The sequence below is a fragment of the Rhopalosiphum maidis genome, chromosome 1 (genome assembly GCF_003676215.2).
Source record: "Rhopalosiphum maidis isolate BTI-1 chromosome 1, ASM367621v3, whole genome shotgun sequence".
NCBI classification, from domain to species: Eukaryota; Metazoa; Arthropoda; class Insecta; order Hemiptera; family Aphididae; genus Rhopalosiphum; species Rhopalosiphum maidis.
The window spans coordinates 5,098,921-5,125,435 of NC_040877.1; the positions used below are offsets into that span (position 1 = coordinate 5,098,921).

Genomic DNA, 26,515 nt, shown 5'->3' on the forward strand with positions numbered 1-26,515 from the left:
GTTACCTCTGAATGTAAGCCATGTGGTTCGTTTCATACAATTTTGTATTGTGTTCGAATTAAAAATTGCATCAAGTAATATGGCCAGTTATAATTTCCTATTATTCAAATTTATTACGAATAGCTATAACTGGATAAGTTATATTAAGTACGAGTGTGTATATAATAACGAATTTATACATATTATATATTGGTATCTAAAACTTCGTATATGTACCCGGGGCGAATTGCTGACTGATTTAAATAAAAACATTAATATTTTTATCGTTGATAATCATAACGAGAGCAAAATCGCGTTGGACATATAATATATATATATATATATTATTCAAAATGGCGTGCGTGCATTGCAGTGATATTATATATATACACGTCACTGTACCCCTGTTAGCGCATATACATATTATTATATATACATTTAATATATTAAATGTGTACGTACAAACGAACAGGGAGTCTATGTCGTTCGCATTCACACACCTCGGGGGCCCTCTTGTCGTCGTTAAAAAAATATACCCTTCGCGATCCGGAAATAATTCCTTTAAACAAAAAAGGAAAATTTCTGCGCGAACAGCCACAGGGTTTTTTATGTTTAGTATACCACTTGTGTACCTTCTAATATACATATATATATATATGGGTAAGCGTGGTAACCGACCATTAGCAACCCTCCGAATAGTAGGGGCACCAAAACAAGGCGTATGTGTGACTGCGTATGATTGCGTGAGTAGTGAGTCCGTATAATATTATGTATTCATGTATATACATGGGGTGATTTGCAAAAAATTGTATACAAAGCGTGACCGTATATAAAGTGCAGGTGCTCGCATCGCCGACCCTTGCTTGTAAACCCGGGGGAGGTATATATAAGTATTTGTACGAATTTCTGTGGCGATCGTCCTGTACACGTATATTGTTACGATTTACGCGACCTTGAGGTGTAGTATACTCTTATACCAGCCGTCAGCTCCTCGTACAGGCGGGATCAATTAAATATGGCTACCTATATATACAATACTTGGCGTAGTCTTAGAACGTTGAAAGAGAAGACGTAAACCGACGTATATTCAATAATAATACATCCCTATTTTTGTTTTATTGGAGGGCCTCTCCAGCCGACGCAAAAAGGATGGTTGAAAATAGTTTTTTTTTGTGTACCGCTCGCCCGCGCATGCACATTATATATAGTAAGCTATATATTATATCCACACAAACGACGGAAATTCGGGTGGAAAGAGTAAAAATATTCGACCCGATCTAATAACCACGTCAGTTTAAAAGTAGGTAGATATATTGTAGGTACGCAGGTACGCTAGTGTTCTTCCGTTAGGTGTATGAGGGGACCCGCGTATCTTAACTATACGTTATAATTATTATATTATATTATTTTTATTACATTTTACCGTTTGAGAGAAAGAAAAAAAGGGATGATGAAACCCAAATAATGCTTTCTAAATAGCTATACGTATGAACTATTCATATCAGTGATCGTGTTTACGAATAATTTTTCATGTTATACTGATCGATTACTCTGCGATCGATCTCTGCCAATATTATCACACACACACACACATATATATATATATATATACTAAACAGATAATAATGTTGAAAATAGGTAATAATTGCATTAATAATGTAAACTAACCGGTGTATAATACCATTAGACGTATATATGTATAAATTACTTAGAAAAGATTATATGGTCGTATATAATGATTATATGGTTTTTTATAAAATATTGTTCATAACGACTTTTTATTTTATGACGAATTCACTTTTGGTTAATCTTGATTTCATTTAAAATCAAAACGACTTCGATGTTATAACTACGGCAAGGAGTTTAATGCCTTAAAAATATTAGGAAAACTATTTATTAAATATTATATCATTAATAAATTCATTATAATCTTTTTGAAAAAAAAAGAAAAATATCACGTGCATGTGATTTACAACATATTATTAACCATGTATGTTTTGAGTGTACTTATATATTAATTTAAAATTTAAATTGTTATATAACTTAATATAATTAACAATTATTTTATAATTTATCTTCAAGTATAGTAATTGCCAATTGGATTATTAAACATTATTTTTTTAATTGTGAACACTATGTGCTATGGAAAACATTTATGTATATCACTCAACTATATATTTTAACTACTTGTTTAATACAACGTATTTGGGTACACTTTAGTTGAAAATATTGAATAATAGAAAATGCCGGTATATACTCGTTTTATGTAAGTTTTCTAAATGGATGTCCGGTCAATTGTTGGACATTAAAATATTATTAAATGTTAAAATACACGACGTGCGCGATCCGGGGGCCGTATACTATGGGTGTCTCGACGGTTCGGGGTTCGTACACCTATATACGCGTGATATACATAAAAGACGACGGTGCGGTGCGCGGTATTGCTGCGGCGCGGAGTCGTCGGGCTCAAAAATGTCTTTCGTTTACCGACAAATCTCCATAACAATTAGCATAGGATTTACATTTATCTTCGAGTTCATAAATCATTGCGATAAACTCATTGCTCGTGGCAAAATGCGCGTACGGCGTCATATATACATACACACATATTATATACTATACCTATATGCCCACCTAAATTATTACGTTTCCGTATGTGTATAATTTACTATTTTTAATCGAAACGACCGAGCATCCGACACTGCCGCTGTCCAGTTATCGTGTACGCACTTATTGTGTGATATAAATATTATTTACTCTCCTCACACGCAGCCAACAAAAATTCGCATCATCGAGTAACGAAAATCAAAAATTTGTCTTGTCATTTTCCCGTTTGGTTTCGAACCAATATGGTCGTTATACCGTATACGTTATACGCACTATACGCGTATATAATATACATAGAATGCACCGATAAGTGATGATGTTGTATATCGTTTCCTTCGCCGACACACTGCACACATAATATTATAATATATAGTGGACTGTATACTCATACCCCGCGGTATTGCGGTCTATATATTATAACAATAGCGTGTACGTCCTATATAAAACGACTGCAGCAACATTCAATATTTCAATCGATCGTATGTGTACGTAAATAAGTGTGTATGTGTGTGTGTGTGTATTTGTGTGTGTAATAATAATGAAAAGGTAAAATTTTTCGAACGGGATGATTGCCTCCAATTTTAACACTAATGGTTGTTTAGGAATTCCGTTCGTCCGGATGCCGCCGCCGGTCGGTCGGTCGCCCACTCCGTTCGTAAAAAAAAAATGGCCAGCGGTGTACCAGAGGAGTCCAGGGGGCTCCGTCGTTAAATAAATGTAAACTTAATGATGTGTTCGGGGCCACAGCCTCCTGACGACGACGGTCGGCAGTGAGCCCCAAAATGCGGCGGCGACAGACCTATGACGAAAAAAATAATAATAGTATATTATAACAATAATAATAATAATAATAGTACAATATATTCGCGTCGTATTATTATATCGCGCGTACTGCATTGTAGGTACACGGCCTAGTAGTGTGTACAGCGTACAATTTTGGGAACAGTTAATAATATATATATAAATACAATCAAGTGTTTGTGTGTGTGTGTATGTGTGCGCATCGCTTCGGGCGAAAAAGCTTGTTCCGGACGGGTATCGCGTTTCAGCACGTACGTATATAAATATATAATATTCGTGTGTGTGTGTGTGTGTGTATGCATTATAATACATGAGTACACACACCACCACAAAATATATGTATATAGGACCGTAGGAATATCGTTTACACGGTTTTCGCGTGCGGCGAGTATTAAAAGTGTAGGTGGCCACACATGTATATCAATATCATAGTCACACACATACACACACGAGCGCTTACGTATATACACAAACTCGCACACGTATTAACGATGTTTTACCGGGTGCTCGGGCTTACGATTTTACACACAAACATTATACACATATATATATATATATATCATATTTTATGCGGTGTGACGTGTTGCTAGTGGAAAATTGAAAAACCGATTACACCGGTGTCCAATTTCCCGTGTCTTAAGCATGGCGTCCGGCGGCCGACCGTCGTTGTCTCTAGCTGCAAGTGCATCGCAGTAATTGATTTTATTCTGTTATGTGTCATTGTCGCATAGGAACTCGCTGTACCGCCGCGTCAGCGAAGAAAAGACTGACGGAAATGGGTTTCAAATAGTGGACTGCACACCACGCGACCCTATAGAGAAAAACAAAACGCGACGGAACGAGTTTCCTAGATTCAACATTTAAATACCTACTATTTTATTTTTATTTCAATTACCGCGCTGTCATATTATATACCTAACGTCGTCATCGTCTTCGTAGTCACCCGGCCGAGCCACAGCAGCATTTAGTGACGCTTAACATATTAATACAATAATATAATAGGTATATATGTCTATACGTGCACCGGTGTACCGTACGTGCGTTGTCTTCGCCGTTTCCGCGGTATCACCTATGTCCTATGGTATAACGCACGATAAATCGTTGTCGTTAAAGGTATTATATAGGCATGGGCACTTCCGATCCGCTTTTCTGTAACGAAATTTTTCGTTTTCAAAACGTTCCTATTCGTTATAATATATACCTACGTATATATTTTTATATTTTATATGCTATATTCCTGGCCGCCTCCACGCGGTATAGTCACGTCCTCGGGGTTCATGTCGTAAAAATATAATATACGTATTCACGTTTCACTCAATCGTTTAAAACAAATCTCATTATTGCTGACAAAAAAAAAAAAAAAACAAACCACGTATTTATAACGATAGATAATATTATGGTGAAAAGGAATATGGTTTCGTTTAAACGGCGGAGGAAGCAACAGCAGCAGCTAGCAGCATTATCCTCGCGCGTACCCATTATACCTATAATACGCGTAATAATAACATTACGTATGCTGCACGGGTTGTATATTTATAATATACATTAATATATACACAGGTATGGTCGGACGGTAAAAATCGTTCGGTCTATTGTTTTTTCGACACGGGAATTATGTTTGCTAGTTAAAATAATTATCTCGTTTGCTGTGCGAGTTTTCATTGACAATAATTATAGAGTAGCTGTGGTTCTATATAATATATAAAACCTCCGACTGGAAATGTTATTATAACGCGCGCGCCATCGTTGGCGAACGAATAGTTCGTCGTTATAATATTATTATTATATTATGCGGCGCGGTCAGTGTGCGTCGGCCAACGAAATACAATTTAATGTTATACATATAACCATATAGGCAGGTACGGATGCTATAGCATACTCTCGCTCACACAAACGTCACTGCAGCAGTGCAGTAGATCTATCTATGTATTAAAAAGTAGCTGACCGAAACATCTTGGCTCATTTCTCCGCAGACTCTTTGTGTTCTTTCTACTTGTACCCTTATTATCGTCGTTCTCGCCGCTGCGATCATTCGGTACACGCCCCGTCCAATAACGAAATATTTAGTGTCAATCGTGAGTACACAGTAATATACGAATATACTGTATTGTGCGGCACAGAAAAACGAGATAACGCTTCAAAGGAATTCTCAAATGTATACGTGTTATAATAAAATACATGTTAATTTTAAAAAATACCACTTTTAAAAAAATTGAAATCTCTTCAAAGAAGAAACGGAAAACTGAGAGCTTATTAATTGTCGTCGTTTAGTTGGCTTTCTGATGTTTCATTTGATTGCCGAGAGACGTTCCTGGGTTTTTTCTTCGGCATCAAACTATGACTTGTTAGTTTATGATAAAATGTAAACTACTCAATCATTGGGTTTGTATCACTCGAGTATCTTATGCCCCCTAACATTTCAATTTGTTGAACATTATGAATATATCTTCTAGTGAAAAATAATTGTATTATGTCCTTTTTACTTTGATTAATTGTCTTAATTTCCATAAATTATTTCTTTTAATGAATACAGAAATTTTTGTCGGAGATGTATGATATTCTTTTTTAAACACTCTATAGTACTCGTATTATTCGTATTATTTATATCCATAATGCACAATATTGCAGTAATTCGTTGTTGTCCGGAAAAGAACCGATCTCTGTCTTGTCGAGTCATTACTTCTCCTCTATCATTTAAATACCAATGTTCAATAATAATATTACAATGCTACTTATTTATGTTTTATTAATTAGAGTTGTAGTGACCGTTGGGAATATAATCTATCATTAATATTATTACGGCCGTGGGTACAACGAGCGTTTGAATTTTCGGGCTAGAAACGAGTCTTTTATGTATAACATGTATAGTGCATTAAAGATTTCGTCTTACTTCGCCGCCGATATAATATAATAATATAGTGAATTACGATTTTCGTCTCGAAACCAGTTTGTCGTAGAATAATATTCATCGCGCATCTATCGAAATTCCGATATTTATTATTAAAATTATGTACCGTTTCCTTGTTCCTATATATATATATTTATATATACTTATAAATGTATAACGTTATTACAATATATTATATACGTACGTCTGTATTTAGACTCTCTCACAAGCCGATAATATAGTTACACATCGCCATATCAATAATGGACCACACCACTCTCTCTGCACTCCCTCACTGAGATACAACGTGTCTATACCGACGGTTCACGTAAAAATCGATTAACTGCTACAGGTCTTTACTATTTCTATATGGGCAGTTGGCACCCAGGAACTGTATGTCTGGTCACGAACTATCGTCCGACGATGATGTTCAATTAATGTGTAATATCGTTATGTTTGCCTATATTTATAATTAACCCGGATCCGCGCGTGTGAAACGTATATACCTAGAGCATGTAATATCAAAAACGAAATAATTTTTATTTATATGTGTTATGCAATGACGACGAGCGTGATGCAAAAGCCGTCGCTGTGGTTGTTTAGTAAGTGTACATAAACTATAATGATACGTAATCTTCACAATCCATAACTACGTATAATCGCGCGACACGAACGAAAACAAATTATTGCACTAATTGTTGGTATAATACGGTGTTTCCTCGTTTTATTAGTACGACGTGAAAGCGTCTCTGTCGGAAAATCGTGAATTTTTAAAAGAGAAAGTTTCTTGAAACTAAATTTTCAAGTTTTATGGGAATATATTGAATATAACACACAATTTTTAGAAAGGAGGACGCATAATAATATTGCCGCTCGGAATACGCGTAAATCACCGCGTGAGCCGTATACAGAAACCAGGTCCATATCAATATCATATAGTTTATTGCTTATAAGTTATATCTTGGCAAATTCTAAGTGAATAATATTGTTTTTTTTTTCATAACCGTTGTCGTGCACATTTTTTCGTTGATTTCCGATCAACGATAAGGTGTGCTCGTGCATTTATACGGTTTAGATGATAATATTCATGAGCGGAACATAGGCATATTATGCTTAATTAGTACATAAATCATAACTCAAGTAGATGTATAATATTACGTATATTATTATATACATAATAACGCATACGACATGGTTATCCCACATTCTCGCCAGAAAATGGCTTTTGGGAATATTTATGTGGAGTACGTGTAGTTTGACGGAACTTATTTATTTTTCATAACGCTATGATCAATTTTTTGAAATGAATAATTGATTTCCGCCGAGTATTCGTGTAACTGAAACTATATTTTAATATATCGGTTATAAAATGTTAAATACATCATTAGGCATTAGACGCCACTACTGTCGTCCCCTCCTCCTCCCTCGCCACTGTTGCACTAATTGTGAATTCCGTAAAATAGTGGTTATAATAATGATATGCACAATGATGACTGAAGTACAGTGATTGGAAGTAACAATATTATTAGAGAAAGACACATCTTCAGGCGAACGTGTATACTGTATACGTGTTTAGGTATAGGTATGTATGCATGTAGATACCTGCAGTAAATACGCGCGGTGTTCGGTCTGTCAAGTATACTAATAATAATGATAATATAATAACAGGGCAAAGGATAATAATTGTTATTCATCAGTAGTTTTGAGTGGTGAAAATGGTGACCGCGGGGAGGGGTTTTCCTACGGTCAGCGGCGTGCCGCAGTGTAATTGTTTTGCTTCGACTACATCATATACATACCTACACGAATTTGATATCACGTAACGCCTCTACGTGTATATTAATATAATACTATACGAACACGACGCGCATAATATGTGAAAAAATAAATAAACACGCGCTGTAGGCTCGTCACTCGGCGAATTATCACTGTAGTACATAAACATAATGTTCGTGTGTGTGCGTGTACCTACCGTTATTTTTTACACGATGATTAAACACGAAAGATCGCGTCTGTGCATTATATAGGTCAATATAATAATTATTATTACGTTAGGTAAGCCGACGACTATACTGCGGCACTATACGCGCGCAATCGCGGATCGTCGTTAAGTAGGCACTTTGAACTGTTCGTGTGTGATTCTATGAAGTCGAACCGAAAACGGAATAATATATAATGATATTATCGTCGTACAAGAAATATAATAACAATTTACTGGTGATCTTTGCGTATTTATATCATTGCCAATCTTTTTTTTTTGTGTCGCGGATCGGTCGTGTACTGATGGTATAATTAAACGATTTATATGTGTGAGTGTGTGGTGTATGTGTGTAATTGATAACGACCGCGAAAATACTAACGTTTGCGCTGAATAATTTATATTCCAGTTTCACGAGAATTGAGTTATTTGTTGGGACATCTCTCACATACATACACACACACACACACATACATACGTTGGCAAACACGATAAATATTCTTCTTCCCGGAATCGTGTCTCTCATCGCGTGTACATATTATAATAATATATATATCGTATCGAATCTCGGGCCGAAGCGACTACTATAATGTAATACTCTTATATGCGTCAGGTCGTCAGATATTGTACACCGCCGCGCATTCGATGTCTCATATGTTGTGTAGTAGAACGAAATTCACTTCCTGCGCAAAGACTCGTGTATAATACGGTATGATCATGACTAATATTAATATTTTATTATAATTCAATCTTTCGGGATCGTCGGAACGAATAAAATATTTGAATAAAAAAATCGAAAAAGATTTGTCGAAAATGCACAAAATATAGTCAGTCCGATAGACTGATGATGGCGATGACGACGATGATGATTGATGATGATAATATATAGATAATAACAATCGTACACAGGATGACCTATTATAATATACATATATGTACTGTACATATATATGAAAATACGAGTCAGTTGACAAGTGTGAAGTTTTAAATTTGAAAGCGATCTCCTATCTCATTGTTCTCCTCGTCGCCGTCGTCAAAATCTAATCTTGCATCACAACTTTTTTTTCTCCGACTCGTTCTTTGAACGATATATTTTTATCATTCAGTCTCGTCCGTGGCAACATCGAATACATCAGCTGTATAGGATGATCGTATTGTATAATATTATGTAGACGACGACCAAGGCCTCGTTCTCGTCATGCAGCGGATTGCTCTCTGTACTGCACGTCGTGTACATCGTATACATTTCTATGTATATTATATAAAAATAAATTCACGTTTTTTTATGTTTGTAGATTAAAACTATACTAAAACAATTGGCACGAAATGTTTTTACAGACATTCCAATAGAGTCTTGAGAAGTGTTTTTCAACCCCTATAGGCTTTTTACGAAAATCGATAATATTTCCTATTCATATATTTATATAGGTATATATATATATATAAGGCAACGTTGCCTTTGATCGAACAAATAAAATTCCAAAAAAATTGTTATAGATTAGCCGTCTTGCCGTACGATGCGTAATGTTACATGTATTACCTAACCTAACCAATATAGTATAATTAAATATAATTTAATATAATTATGCAAATTAAAATAACAATGTATTGATATATTGAATGGATTGCTTTTAGGTGACCGACTATGCGGTGGTAATTGAACGACGGCGATGGGCCTGCCGCAATGGTTGTGCCTGTTGGCGGCAGTGGCCGCGGTGGCCGGCGAACACGAACGACACCTGGACGTGTCGGAGTCGGCGCCGGTCGGCACCCGGATCGGTTTCATCGGAGACGGGTCCAAAGATAGCGGACCGCCATACCTGATCGTGCCGGTGCCGGGCAGCGCGGTGGACACCGACCTGATAGCAGAACAGAACACCGGCGAGATCAGGACGCGGGTGCCACTGGACAGGGAGACGCGCGCGTCGTACACGCTGGTGGCGATACCATTGAGCGGCGAAAACGTGCGCGTGGTGGTGCGCGTGATCGACGAGAATGACAACGCGCCCACGTTCCCCAGCCCGTCAATGCACGTCGAGTTTCCGGAGAACACGCCGCGGGACACGAAACGGACGCTTAACCCGGCGCGGGACTTGGACTTGGGCCCGTACAACACGCAACGGTACGCGATCGTGGCCGGTAACGTGAACAACGCGTTCAGGCTGTCATCGCACCGCGAAAAAGACGACGTGCTATACCTGGACCTGCAAATCAATGGTTACCTGGACCGAGAGACAACGGCCGCCTATCACTTGGTGATCGAGGCGTACGACGGCGGCTTGCCACCGCTCAAGGGCGCCATGACAGTCAACGTGACGGTGTTGGACGTGAACGACAACCAGCCGACGTTCAACCAAAGCCGGTACTACGCGACCGTGCCGGAGAACGCCACCGTGTCGACGAGCATACTGCAAGTGCACGCCACCGACGTGGACGACGGCGACAACGGCGTGGTCGAGTACTCCATCAGCCGGCGGCAGAGCGACAAGGAGGGCTACTTCACGGTGGACAGGCACACGGGCGTGATATCGGTCAACCGGCCGCTGGATTACGAGACGCGCGAGGTGCACGAACTGGTGGTGGTGGCCAAGGACCGGGGCGATCAGCCGCTGGAGACGACGGCGTTCGTCACGGTGCGAGTAGCCGACGTCAACGACAACCAGCCCGACATCAACGTGATATTCCTGAGCGACGACGCGACGCCGAAAATCTCGGAACGCGCGCAACCCGGCGAGTTCGTCGCGCGCATATCCGTCCACGACCCCGACTCGAAACAGGAGTACTCGGACGTGAACGTGACGTTGCAAGGTGGCGACGGCCATTTCGGGCTTACCACGCAGGACAACATCATCTATCTGGTGATCGTAGCGCTGCCGCTAGATCGTGAGTCTCGGCCTAACTACACGCTGAGCGTAATCGCCACGGACACGGGCAGCCCGCCGCTGCACGCGTCCAAGACGTTCCATCTGCTGGTAACGGACGTCAACGACAACCGGCCAGTGTTCGCCGTTCCTGAGTACTGGGCCAGCGTGTCGGAGACCGCCGAGCCGGGCACGTCCGTTGCCCGGGTGATGGCCACCGACGAGGACGAGGGTGAAAACGCTGCTCTCACGTACAAGATGCGTGACCCGCCGCCGCTGTGGTTCCAGGTAGACCCGTTGACCGGCGTGGTCACCACCCGGGACCGGATGGACTGCGAGCGCGATCCCGAGCCCACGTTCGTCGTGCTGGCCGTCGACAACGGCCGGCCGCAACAGCTGACCGGCACCACTACGGTGCACGTGACCATACACGACCTCAACGATAACGAGCCGATATTCGACCAGAGCTTTTACAACGTAGACGTGTCCGAAGATAGAGCTGTCGGATCGTGTGTTCTCAAGGTAAGTGCTTCGTGTTTGTGTTATTTATATATATTATATAGGGCTTTTTGCAATATGACAGAATCCTAGCGAAAGCTTGTAGCGGGAGATCAAATTTTAAACGTGATATAATAATATATTGCTAAATTAAATTAAATACTCGTATATTAAAAATCTATGTATTGATAAAAAGATATAAGAAAGACTAAACAGAAAAATAAAGTGTGTTTTTAAAAATACACAAAATGTACTATTTTACACGTAAAGTAACTACAGGAATGCAGACGGGAACCTGACGTTTTTTAAATGAACAGTAGGTACTCAGTTATTTTTTAGTGGTTACTGAAATTTATTAGGTAATAAAAATTTTTTGTAATTGGCAAAATTTGTGAATTGTGAAATATTATTTTGGATTAGAGGTGTCCATCCTACTGAATGGAGCTAAAACCTGAAAAACGTCAGGTTCTCGTCGGTCACGTTGTATATAGAATTAAACACGATACGAACATCTAGTTGTTCGATATATATTTTATAATCATTAATAATTATGATAATATCTACGTATATTAAACTGTCAACCCCGCGGTATATGACTACACTTTTTTGACAAAATACTGTATACATCAACGATGTGTAACGATGTGTTATACATCATAAAATATTTAAGTTTGTGGGTGTGCAGTTTTTGACGTTTTTATCACTATACTATTATAAAGATATGTATATTTACGGATATAACTGTCGTGTGAGTAGTGAGTATACATGAAACGAATTTTAACTTTTACGACGACGGACGTTATTGTTATAGGCGGTAGTGTTATTATTATTATTGTAATTACCGTGCTCGTCATCGTGGCGAGAACCCGTTTGTAGCCGTCGACCGTTTTTCGAGATTTATATGCTCGCACAGCTTATAATAATAATAATAGTAATATAAATAATAATAATAATAGTATTATACACTCATATAGTCGAATCGAATGATACTGTGATTATAATATACGCTCGCGCGTTTCATTGTGGGTACCTTACGTACCACATATTATGCGGCGTCTGTGTCGGGAGTGGAATGCAACCAGTTTAATTAAACCGTAATCGACCGTGCCCGCGACCGCGGTCGTAAACTTTACTCTGCAAACAATGTTTGTGTGCTCGCCGCGATGGGCGTACCTATTTATCGGGCACTCGAGAGGAGGTGCCGCCGTTTTATTATTATATACGCGACATTTATGAGAGATTGTATATATACAACCTATAGGTAACATACGATATTATTATCATTATTATTATTATTATTATTATTACTATTACTACTATTATTATCATCGTATACATTGCCGATTCGAATCGATAGATCACAAGACCGACGATGGTGCAGCGCGCAATATAATATTATTATTATTATAACAATGACACGGTGACGATTGTTATTAGCGCGGGCGGTACACAATGTATAATATACTCACATTGCCGATCATCGCCACCGCCGTAGATCTCGATCGTAAATCGCACGGTATATCCACGACGTCGATATATTACCTATATATTATTACCTAGTTATATATAATAATGTTTATACGGCACAGGTGAGCGGCGCCCCGAGAGCTATACGCGCGCACGTCCCCTACCCTATTGTCAGCGCTACCTGCAATATAATATATAATATATGGGAAACATTTAATATATAATATAGTGACACACTTTGCACTTTATTCTCTCCCGGGCGCCCTCGCGTTGTTTATCGGGTTCACGCGGAATTTTAATGGAAGTCTATAAACGCGTAAATAATATATAATAGAACACAATACGCTGCACTCCTGCAGCATATACGACGCGCTATTTCTCATGTGTATATATATATATATATGTATGTATGAAAAATAGCTGCAGATGTGCTGGTGGAATAAGGTGCATGTGTGTCTTAGCTATTACAACCGACTGCATCAATATCAAAGCATAATAATATAGGTATACTAAATTGTTTTTATATCTGCCGAGTGGTGCCTTCATCAGAAATGTTGTCATAATTTTTGACTAATAATAAAAATACTTTGTTGTACATCAAAGCCACCTTCTGAGCTAGAAAAAATTATCTTATCTTATAAACGCTATGAAAGACAAAAGAAGTGTGATTTTTTTTTAGTCATTCTATATATCATACATTTATTAGTATAATATATATATATTATACTAACATTTGTGAACCATTACTTTAAGAAGATAAGAAAGATAGATTTCTAGATGAAAATTTTGTCATCATCGACTTTTTTTGTAAAATCGTGTACTTATTTTTATTTGCACTCCAACAATATTCTGTTTAAAAGTTACTATAATATTATAATTATTATTTATAGTTATGACCTACAGCAATCATTTATTAGTTATTATCTTTGAAGGAAGCTATTTTCTAGCTATATTTCTATCTAAGTACTTCTATGCACGTCTCCTATTATCGGTTAGCCAGTTAGCGCCACCGATGTAGTATATATTATAATATAAAGAGAGGATACTTTATCCAGTGCAGCACGCTGCTGTCGCCGCGGTGGCCTACCGAAAACGCCCACTCCATTGTATTTGAAATAGTATATATATATTTTTTTATCGTATAAATATAATATACTGCGTGACGACGCGATAATCCACAATAACAAATAGACCATATTTATATTATATAATATACCGCAGTAGTAGATCACACGACTGCGATCGATACTGCAGATTCGTTGTGTAGTAATAATAATCGTCCGCAATCGCTAGTGTGGGTGCACTACAACTGCAATCTATATGGTGCGCGGTCCCTCCTCAAGCCGCCAGCTATAGGTACATAAATCACAATGCCACGTTCGGTCGATATCGGCTCGTTATTAAACGCATGCTTTTGTTTTCTATGAAACGATCGCTAATAAACCGCCATAAATCCTTTTTGGAGATATAAAATATTAGCAACCAGCCGACGTTTTTCGTTGGTACCGTTTGCGTCCATTTTAAGTTTTATTAATATAACTTTAATATGCTCGTGTCCCTTTTGCCACAAGCACACCTATAGTAGGTACCTAATAATATAATATAATATATTATTAGAGTTTAAATCATTCCAGAGAGATCGCCAATTCTGCACGTTTTTAATATTATTACATCATATTATACACGGGCGCGTGTATTTATGTGTGTGTATATGTGTGTGTATGTGTGTGTAGTGTTCCCGCGACTACAACATTCCTGCAGCAGCAAGTGGATATGTGCCGACCGCGCGCCGTTGAGGTCTCCAGCGAGAGACTTAAACGCCATCCGAACCGTTTTTGCAGTACTACCAGCCCTGCGCTGGGCCAACTCGCGACGTGTACCTACCTATTTTATATATATGACCAACACGCGTGTGTATATATATAAATAAACTCGCAAGTACACGACGCGACACGGGTACATCTATATAGTAGTCGCGCGTTATATGCAGCGATCGTGACTGACTTTGGAATTCTATATTACGTTCGCGACGTATTTATTATGCGCGTATACCTACATATCTTCGATTGTATAGCATAGGTATATAGTATTATACATAGATATACCACGCGGTGCGTATTTAAATGTTATATCCGACTCAGTAGAATATAATAGTATACTTATATATATATATATATATATATATATATAATATGGTCAATGGGAATATATATATATTCTCGTTGAATTCTTGTATCGCTGTTATATATTATACCAATATTGAATATACATATGTAGCTGTAAGTATATAGAAGCATAATATGAACCACGCGCGATCCCGCGAAACTTCGTTGTACCACGATGCATATAGACATAATATTATTATAGGGTTACACACGCGCACGCACGCACACAAAAGTTGATGTAAAACAGGTGGGTGCTAGTGCATGTTACCCTTGGCTTAGGATTTGCTGCTGCGGGGATAACTATATAGAGATTACGAAAATCCGACCACATGATATACGCGCGGGTTTGGCGTTCTTTTATTTGTGCGTGTATAGAAAGCGATTTCGACCGTCGTGAGGTGTTGGACTGCTGCAGCGTATACATTATAATAATATTAATGTTATTATAGTATGCTGATGCAGCGAGAATCACAGACAGGCATCGCGCGCAAGGTGTACCGCCCCTGTGATTTTCTTTTCGCTCATTAAACTGCAGTCCAGGGTGACGATGATATTTCATATCTTACAGTATATATACATAAATATTAAATACTGCATGGAGAGTCTTAAAAACTGGTATACACGCAAAACGAGACTACACCGAGGGGGCGGCGATGTGTCGGTCGGTCGGACTTGCAGGTGAATATATATCACGACCGGGTCTCGCCGCGCGCCGCATGGGTCCCCGTCGTCATCGCTGTCGTATAGTTTTAGTCGTCGTCGTCTGCCGCGTCGTATTTTAATATAGGTACGTGCATATATTATACATATACATATATAAGTGTACGTACAAAATCGATATACATGTGCACATAGCGAGCGTGATGTGTGCAAGTAAACTGCAGCATGCAGTTACTCGTCGTTGCACCGCGTATCGTCGAAAAATTATCGCGAAAGATATTATAATATTGTATTTATATATATCGTGTGTGCGTGTACATAATGTAATAGAATGTCTACATATATATAAATATAGACGGTAAAAAGTGAACGAGTCTGTAAACATTCGTAGATAACTGTCTATCGTTATTATTAGTGTATATTTAAACGCGTGTTGCAATGGTTAGGTATATGTGCGATGAGACACGTGCGACGTGAGAACTGCAAAAAGTATGTGTAGATAGGGTGAGTACCAATACCCATCTATCTATGCAGGATATAGTATACTATAGTAGATCGAACTCGCTGCGTGTTTATTAAATTTAAATTAAATAAACTGCTAAGCTCCGTTGGCCACCCAAGGTAGATCTGTCGGTAATTGTCATCATAATTTATCGATACCGGTGACCGCATACTGTGTGCAGTCGGTCCTGTGTAGACTTCTCGTAGTCGTAGAGTGGACGGCGCGCGCGCGCGCAAGTCGGGAATATAATAAAATGAATAGAACGCGTTTAATGATGTTGTTATTATTTTACGGGTGTTAAAAGTAAAAATAAATAAATAAAACTCACGTCAAAGCGTTTTTTTCCGTTCGAAATCCAATCTGCAATACGCCACGATCGGCATATAAAAATATAAGAAATACGGTTCAATGTAAATATTTTTATCCATAAATCGTCTTTTTTTTACCCGGCCGTGTTTCGCAATGGCGACTACGAAAATAATATTATATTATAATAATATATGTAATGGAACGCGCGTGGGCTTAGATCAGAAAATCGTGTCGTGGGGTTGCGCGACTGGCTCTCTATGCCATGCTTGCCTCAGCTCTCTCTCTCCAACTCGTTCTCCATATTTATACATACGAGTGTGTGTATATGTGTACACGTTTTGCTGATAGAAAAAAGTTCAATGGACAATATAATATAATAATAATAAAGCTATACGCGCAAGTGGTTTCCGGCCTCCGCTCGCGCGTTCCGTTAGATTGCGCAAAAGAACATAACGATATGAAGTAAAAAAAAAATAATAATAAAACGCACCTGTTTTCGCTTCAAGCTGATGTATACATAATACGATATTGTATTACCACAGACATATACAGGATAACCGTGGTAAATACGCAATAATAATATGTGTCATTTCATTTCATGAAAAATAATAATAAGAAGAAATATTTATCGGCGGACGTCGTATATCTCTGTGCGACGCGCGCTCTCACACACACTTATATATATAATATATGTGTATGTATGTATAATATTATTATATAGCAAACGAGTGTGGGACATGAATATTAAAATTTCGATCAAGGCTATATCGTTAATTACCCGCGCGCTTACGTGACGGAATTGAAACCAATCAATCGGCAACTTTCATTGAGCGCGCGCGACCACACAGCATCAACAGCAGCTCCATATATATACACGCACACAATATTATATGAGCACGTAGACGCATTCACCCCCACCCACTTTCCATCCATGTCACCGACGAGGAAACTAAATATACCTATATGAATGAGCAATATATATATATATATATTTATATAAATGGTTTAGGTATTTATAAAGTATAGTATATATATATATACCATCGTACGCTGTGGAAAAAATTACGAAAACACTGCGCGCAAAATAATATGTCACGCAACTAATAATAATTAACTAACCTTGTGGCACATCAAATATACATGTTATACCTATATTATGATGATATGCGATTCGTATCGTTATGGTTGGAAATGGATGCGGTGTTACAGCAGCAGTTATTGTCGATGTCTAATACATACTTCAGCAGAATAAATCTTATTCGTCGTATTACATAATATCCTTACAAAATACTAATTATATATTTTAAGAACGATTATAATGGGTACTAATTAGTTATAGATAAACGTAGAAAAATTTAAATTTTAAATAACTAATAAGTTATGTTTTTAAACGTTTTGAATAAAATGTCATAAAAATGTTTACATTTTCAAAATAATATATTTTACCAGTTTCACCGTGACAAAAGGATCACCCTATACGTATAATAATTATAAATTTATATATTGTGTCTGACGTGGATTTATGTATTATTATAATATGTGCGGCGCGTATATAAGTCGGGTAGAGTACAGGATATATCATATATATATATATATATATATACTATAGCGATTATCGTATTATAAACTGGTGACGTGGTGTCGGCGGCAGCAGATGCCTGCAGTTAATTCGCGAGTGTGATTTTTCTCCGGTCGATCTTAACATGTGTATAAATATATTACATAAATTGAATGAAAAATGATATTTTTTAAGAATAATAATGTAGACGGGTGCGAGAGAGACGTTGGGGGAAACGGCGGTAATAATGTCATTGGACCGGTTATGTGCGAACGCGCGCGCGGTCGCCACCACCAGTTGCAGCGGCAGCAGCATCCGCCGGTCTCGCGCAATGTCTCGACGACAGTTATATCTTCATATTATTATTATAATAATAATAGCCGTATCTCGTGTCATTAATATAATATGATAACTATATACCCGTGCATTATAACTACAGCAGCTCATTGCGTTTTGGGTAACGATCACGTGCAACTTATAAGATATATAGGGTGGATTCAATAGTATCATTACTATTATACATAGGTACAGCATGCAATTGCATTGCACTATTGAACTTGCATATCTCAGTCCCAATATATGCATATATACGTCGTATACGCCATTACATATTATATACGTTTAGCCATCACAATAACGTTGCGGGGTCGTGCGTCGTCATCTATAAATCCAAGAGATCTACACCACAGTAACCGTCTTTCAAGCCCAGTGGTAGCGAACACGCAGTGCGTATTATGGACGATCTACAAATGTATGTATGTGTGTGTGAGTGTACGACACTGCAAATATCGTAGATGTCGCTTCGTCGCGGATGCCGTGTACATAATATATATACACTTATATCCGCCGCGCGATTTGAGGGGCAAAACTCGTTATTTAGATTAATAGCCTCGGCGTGAATCGTGAAAGTGATTACGAGCGATGCGGTTATCTGGTGCGCGATCATCTCAATAGCACTGCACTGCAGAAAACGGTTTATCTATAAATTACTTAATACGTGAGATGATCGCATGATAGCCATGGTCTGCACATGTGCAGTGCAGTGTGTAGGTATATTATATATTATGTATATATATATATATATATAATATAATACCTGTAATATGTGCCGGATCGCAAGTCGCGACTGCGCGCAGGGCGACCGACCGACCGTGCAGCAGTGTATCGCTGCATACATATATACTGTGTAGCCAATATATACCGACGTGGTCGTTTTATCCGGTCGCATAAGAATGCAACGGCCGCGTAATCGTTTTCACACCTATACACATAAACTAGTTCATGTATTTGCGCGTGTGTGTGTGTGTATGCTGTTCGCAAGCGTTTATCTATGTAGGTACATCTGCACGCGGGGGCACTACATTCGTATATATATACATATACCTATATTGCTGGTGCATCGCGCGTCATGAATAGAAGTTTTCGGTTCGTTAACGAATTTTTTTTCGTCTTATCCATTATTTTTATGATTTTTCGTGTATATCACATATGTTTTGCAGGGCGTACATCTCAAAATATATTATATTATACTACATTATTTATAGATCGATTCCGGTTTTAATATATTGTATTATATTTTATAAGTAAATACGCGCGAATATAGTATAGTTTGCTACTTGATCATACCTAATAATAATAATGAAAAATTTTGCGATATCTTCGCCACCGAATACGTAACTAATAACATTCGATAGAAAAATAATTAGAAGCGTTCTAATGGTAGGGTATGTGAAACGGTACACCGGCCTTTTGGGCGGAGGATGAGGTGGCGGAGATACAAATCCAATCACTGCAATATGATGTTATTATTATTTAGTGGTATCCGCCTCAGGCTTTCCAATCTGGTTTTTAATGTAATTTTTTCTCCTCTCTTATAGTCCTACCCTTCCTCACGCCACCCGCAGCAGCACATGTATCATCATCGTCATAATTTTGCAGTTTAGGATCAACCATAAATATTATATTATATTGTTTATTGTTTAATGTGCAAGTAAAATAAGACTCCCCTTAACCAATCATATTATTTATCCTATACATTGAATCCATTTAAGCAGTATTTGATTTCTCCATAACAATTGTCATGAAGAAAGTTTTTATATTATGAGTCGTTGCTGTTTGTTTTTAATTGATGATCGCAGAAGTATAAAAACGAATATCAAATAAACGTTTATTCGCAGGGGGGTCATAAACTAGTGTCTAAAAAATGTGTACTTTTCAACTGCCGATTTTATATGATAAAGGTATAACACATAAATCAATATACATATTGGATACCCAAAACAATGCATCCAGTATAAACCTAAATCGTTTTGTGTAGCATATAGGTACTCAAAGGTTATTTTGCATTTTTTTTTTCCAGTATTTTCTGATCAATTATTTTAATTAGCATTGTGTGAGCTTTTAGTGTAAAATATAATAAGAAATATTGTTTTACATCATTTGCTTTAGTATTTTTTAGATATATCTCGTTCGTTCTTAATTAATCGTTTATGTATGAATGCGATAACACCTTTATCTATATCTAGCGACTATCGGATGTGACGACTTACCAGGTTCAAACAAATAACAATCGTAATAATAATAATAATAATAATATTATGGCATATAGTCCGCAGACCGGCCATCACCACGGTTGTCCAATCGTCGCCAATTCGGCGGCGGTAGTCGTATGATAATATTATATTACTCTTGTACGTGATGGAAAACGACAGTAGAGCGCGAGAAGCCTATTTAATAGTATTACAATGGCAAGTCGGCGGTGGGTGCGCGCGTGCGCGTGCGGGTCGACTCGCGGAGGTATTTGAATAAACAGAAGAAACGGCTAGGCGGTCCCGGCGGCGCGCGCGGTCGCGACTCACGATGTATAAATCCAGATAACCTTGAAGTGTCCGTGTGCCATTCGACGACGTATTACACACAAACCCGCGTATAATTTATATTATAATAATATTATATACTTTTTCTTTTTATATTGTATTAATATTATATTTTACACGCTAAAATGTCTCGTCGGAGTCACTATATAGGTAGGTTATCATACGTTTCCAAGATTTTTAATTATTTCAATTTCAATAATTTTCTCCACCTGTCACCGATCCGGCACCGATCCTCCACCACTGCTGTACCCCGTAGCATCCGAAGGGATAATCTAGAAAAAGCAACTTCAGATTTCATTTTATGGATGATAGGTGGAAGGGTAATGGTCTGCAATGGATAATAATTAAACATTGATTACCTATATTGTATTTTAGTATTTACTACGATATAAGTAGCTAAAATTATGACAAAAATGCCTTTATCTGGTTTTTGGTGGACAGGTTTGTATGGAATATTACACAGCTTCTAAACAATTTCAAGCTCACCACGCCACTGCGCCAACGATCACGCGATAACGATGTACATATATTATATCAAATATAATAGCACGTTTGCTATCTAATCGTTCGCAACCACCGCCGTCGTTTTTTTCGCTAAACACGTAATAGTTGCGTACCTCTTTAATATAATATAATCGCTCGGTCGCAGTAGCGATTTTGACACGCACGCGAATCTGCGGAGTTTTACGTTAAAACATAATATCGTTATTATAAATTGGCAGACGAGTGAGTGAGTGTGAGCGATTGATCGATTGTAGTGCAATGATGGGGGGGTGAGGACATAATACACGCACAGTAGCCGTTCCGGCGGTAAAGCTGCCTTAGGGCGGCTGCTGCGACCCGCGTGTTCTACACACACATTGAGTGTGCCGTCGAAAATTCGTTAATACTCATTACTATTAGGTACGGGACACGGGTGCATATTATAATAACGTAATGTGTTGTGAAAAAGTGTATTATAACGGTCTCGTAAACTAACAGAATATAAAGTAACAGGAAAAAATAAAGATAGTAATATTGTATAGTACTAGGTTTATAAACTTTCAACTTCCTATGAATAAAATGAAATTGATGCGTTATCCACTCTTTATTGACCTATAGGGATTAAAAATAAAATACTCTTCACTAATCTATTGGTTATACTTTTATTGAAATCGGTCAAGAAATTTATAATATTAATTCGTTTAAATATTATACCTATAAATTCTATAAATTCGATACTTTATGTCTCGACCGAACAATTTATATAATGACACCGAATAAGCATATGAAGTTTTGGCGACGGGAAAATAAAAAACCGTGACTAATGACGGTACCCCTCGCCTGCTGCACCTGTATACCCCACACTAATTTCCCGACCACGAGTATATAATGGGTTTTTGAACGAACTAAAGATGCCGCCGCGCCGCGTTAATCGCTTTTAGTAAGTTCATTACCTATGCTACCTACGACCTACCTACCTATACCTTTTTAGTCGTTAAAACCGCTTCCGCGGTCGATTCGAGATAATCATTTCGTCCGCGTTAGTCCCGCCCACCGGCGATGTCTATCAGAGGGAGCATATATCACCCCTTTGGATAGGTAGACCCCTTTGGGAATTGGTCCCAGCGGTTATAACGTGGCCTCCGTACGATAATATTATGTTCCCGATCACTCCCGTGAGCAATCGCGATGCAGCAAGCAGGCATGCGGGATTCACAGGTCATTGATGTAATATTCTGCAGAGATATTTTGTTTGTACATAATATATTGTATATTATAAATGTGCGCGCTCGCGTCCCCCGCCGTTTCAGACCCAAAGCAGATATTGACCGTACCAATTTGTAGTTAAGTTGTTATTTTGCCCTTGAGCCGTATACGCGCACATAAATAAACGAAATCCAGGATAGGTTAGTCTATATATACGCATGTGTAGTAGTTGTTCTGGCCACCGCTGCAGACGGCCATCGTATCGTCGTCGCCCCGTGTAACAAGGTAAAAAAAAATAATAATAAAAAACCGTTTAAATCTCCGTCGCGCACACACACGCATATAATATGTTACGTGTTATGGGCACTGTCTTCAGCAGCGGAAACTGTTGCTGTTGCTACATGCGCCTGGTGGAATAGTGAAATCAATTAAAATTTGTCTTATTTGTATTCCCGCTCACCGCATCACGAATGAGAAAAAACTAAAAAAACCTACTACTACTACTACTACTACTACTACTACTACTACTCCTGCTTTCAGAGGAGTATATATATAAATGTGTATGTGTATATACGAAAATATATATTATTCAACTATACACTGATGCCAAAGGGGTAGTGAGGAGGGGAAGGGGTGGGCGTTCATAAATCTCGTGGATCGATGCGGTGTCCCGAGACATAAAGAAGATGAATATAATAATAATATTATTATTATTATTATTATTACGAGGAGGCGATATTGCCTAGCCCTGGCATTGCATTATACACACATACAGAGTGTGCTAAGGTATATATGCACCACTATAGGTATATCATATGTGGTTTGGTTTGGCTACTCAACGCGAGCGCGACGTACACACGTACATATTATATGAGACGACGACGACGATTATTATTATTATTATTATTCATCTGTGGTATTTGGCCCAACTGCCACCGCCGCCGCGTATACGTTAGGCTATTCGTTTATATAGTAGCCGGAGGCTGACTATTTCACACTTGATCCGCGGCGCGTCGTCTATATGACGTATACCTCCTCTTAGCGTATAGGTACGCATTAATATTATATTTTTTATCTTTACGCGCTGCACGCGCGTGTCTGCGTTACGTTATTACACGTGCGTTTGTTATTATATATATCTGCACGCCGGCCGCTACATCGGAACTGAAACGAAATAAAATAATTATTAATAATATTATATTATTCGTATACCAAAATTAAGCCGAACCTGTAAGATCTCTAAAAACCCATAAAACCCAAATGATTTTGGTTTCGAAATACCAGAATAAATAAAATCCCGAAAAATTGTTATTTTATACATTTCACTTACGAATATTAGTTCGATTTTATAAATAGATGTTTAAAAATAAATTAAATAAGTATTTATTATAAAATGTAGGTATGAATGTGTTATACATATTTGGAGAGCTAAGTTGTTTTGACGATATCAAAGAAATTCTTGTGTTACATATTTATGTAGGTACATATTACGTTACCCATTACCCTAAAGTCAAAATTGTCTGCATACAAAAATATAATTATTTATTAACAAGTGTATTTATTTGTATCAGTGTATGTGTAGGAAGGGGTTCTGGTGTAATGTTACAGCACCACCTTATAGAGAATAAATTAATTTACCGAGGTGAAAATTAAGTTGTTCACAAAATAATGACTCCGGGGTGCCAGGATAATGTTCCTCGTGGTTGAGCTTAACTCTATCATGTAAATCCGTTTTTATAATCATGGTCACGGTAGACAAGGTCTATAATAATATTCTCTTTATCGATGCTGTGATTTTTTGGCTTTATGTCTCTCTCAATCACTGTAATTTCTCTTATCGACTTCGGGTCAGGTATCGCCGTTTTAATATAAAAAATATGATATCGAATTTTACGTACGGCCGCACGCAAAGAGTGTGAATATAATATTATGAGATTTCTGAGCGGCCGTGGCGTAGGACAGACGACGGGCGATTGAGAAAGAAAGAGTGAGGCGGCCGCGTTGAGTGAGACGGCGGCGGCGACGTCGACCCGCTCGGGCGTTAAAGGGAATCCGGCGCAGTGGAATGCAATGCGTCGATGTGGAATGCGCGCTCAGCGGCGGCGGACACGCAACACGACCACGACGTAGGCAGATGTCCGAACCGGCAACGGTGCGCGCGCGAGCTCTAATATGTATGTGTGTGTGTGTGTGTGTGTGTGTGTATGTGTGTGTGTGTGTGTGTGTGTGTGTGTGTGTGTGTGTGTGTATGTGTGAGTTGACTGTTGTGGACGCTGTCACACCAGCATCGTCGCCTCACGTGATCGTTTTCTATTATTATTATTATAATTATTGTATTATAATTTTTTGTCGGGCCTAATTCAGAGTATATCATAATATCACAAATAGATGCTCGAGATTTACTCAGTGGCGGTATCAAGTCGACGGGATATCTGAACTGTTCCCACTGAGCCGTGGCTAGCAGTGAGCAGTAGTCTGTCAATTCAAATAATATTATTGATGTTGAAATATAATTGGCATTAAAATTATTAATTATTCAATTAAAATAAAACAAATTTGAGAAAAATATGTTCTATTAAACTTACATACATTTTATGCTAAATTTCAACTTAGGTATGCTTTCTGTCCTGGCTACGTTTTACGATTAGCTAAGACTAGTGTTATTGCAATCATTTAACCTAGCCGCGGGTGACCGATACTCTTTCCATCTGTCGGTGTTTTGGTGTTTTGGGAAAACTGTTGTCGGGATGTCGGGTCCGGGATGTGTTGTCGATCAAAGTTAGGTTACCATTTTCGTTTTATATTTGGCATCTTTGAATATTGTTTTTAACATTTCCTACTAATTTGAACTATAATACGTTAAAATAATAAGCATGTGTTCGTGAAGATTTTAGTCCAATATCAAATTAAAAACCCGAGACCTAGGTATAATAATACTGTTTTTCTGTAATTCCGTATCGATTGTCATACTGTTATTACTTATTACACATAATATATTATATGGATATATGAGCGTATGCTATATTCTTTTTATTTCAAATGTGTACTGATAATCATTTCAATTTAATGTTTTGTGAAATAATTTATTTCACATGTTAATATTCATAATGTGTAAGTTATATTCATATTAATTTAATTTAGTGTTATAAATAAGTTATATACCACTTATACCAGTTAATTGTAAATCTTACTTCAATTCGCGTATCGTAGAATTATCGTATACCTGAATCATTCTTATCTCAAGGCCACTCATTGCCGTAGGTAATTACCGATTCTGCACAAGCTCGTTAAAATTTATTTTATTAAAAATAATAAGGCTTGAATAAAACCATCCCGGCTATCTCATTCGTAAAACAAGAAAAATATAACTATAAATTCTCCATTTACAAAAATTTATTAAAATTTATTAATGATTCTGATTGTAATAAAGTAAAAAAAAAAAAGTAAAAATAATAGTAATCTCTCCATTTTTTGAAATACGAACTCTATAAACCAGTATCATTAGTATCAGATCACAAAAAATAACAATTGTATAAAAGCAATTTTTGGAACAGCTTACCATTTTAAAGTCTTACCTCTGAACGATAACGATATCTTTGTTTTTTTTGTTTAGTTCCTACACTTGTATGGACTATTCTTAGTGTAATGTTTAAAAGCTACATAAGAATCCGACATGGA

The 26,515-nt window shown here is 37.8% G+C and overlaps 1 protein-coding gene across 2 annotated transcripts in view; it reads left to right on the forward strand.

The window, feature by feature from the left end:
* LOC113549852 (protein dachsous) overlaps positions 1 to 26,515 on the forward strand; it is a 126,424-nt gene that overhangs the window by 16,893 nt on the left and 83,016 nt on the right. The window contains exon 2 of one of the 2 annotated variants that reach the window (XM_026951332.1): positions 9,888 to 11,635. In XM_026951332.1, coding sequence (XP_026807133.1) covers positions 9,923 to 11,635 — 1,713 coding nt within the window. In that variant the 5' untranslated portion in view covers positions 9,888 to 9,922. Of the gene's footprint in view, positions 1 to 9,887; positions 11,636 to 26,515 lie in introns of those variants that run through there. The other variant, XM_026951333.1, reaches the window with a different exon arrangement.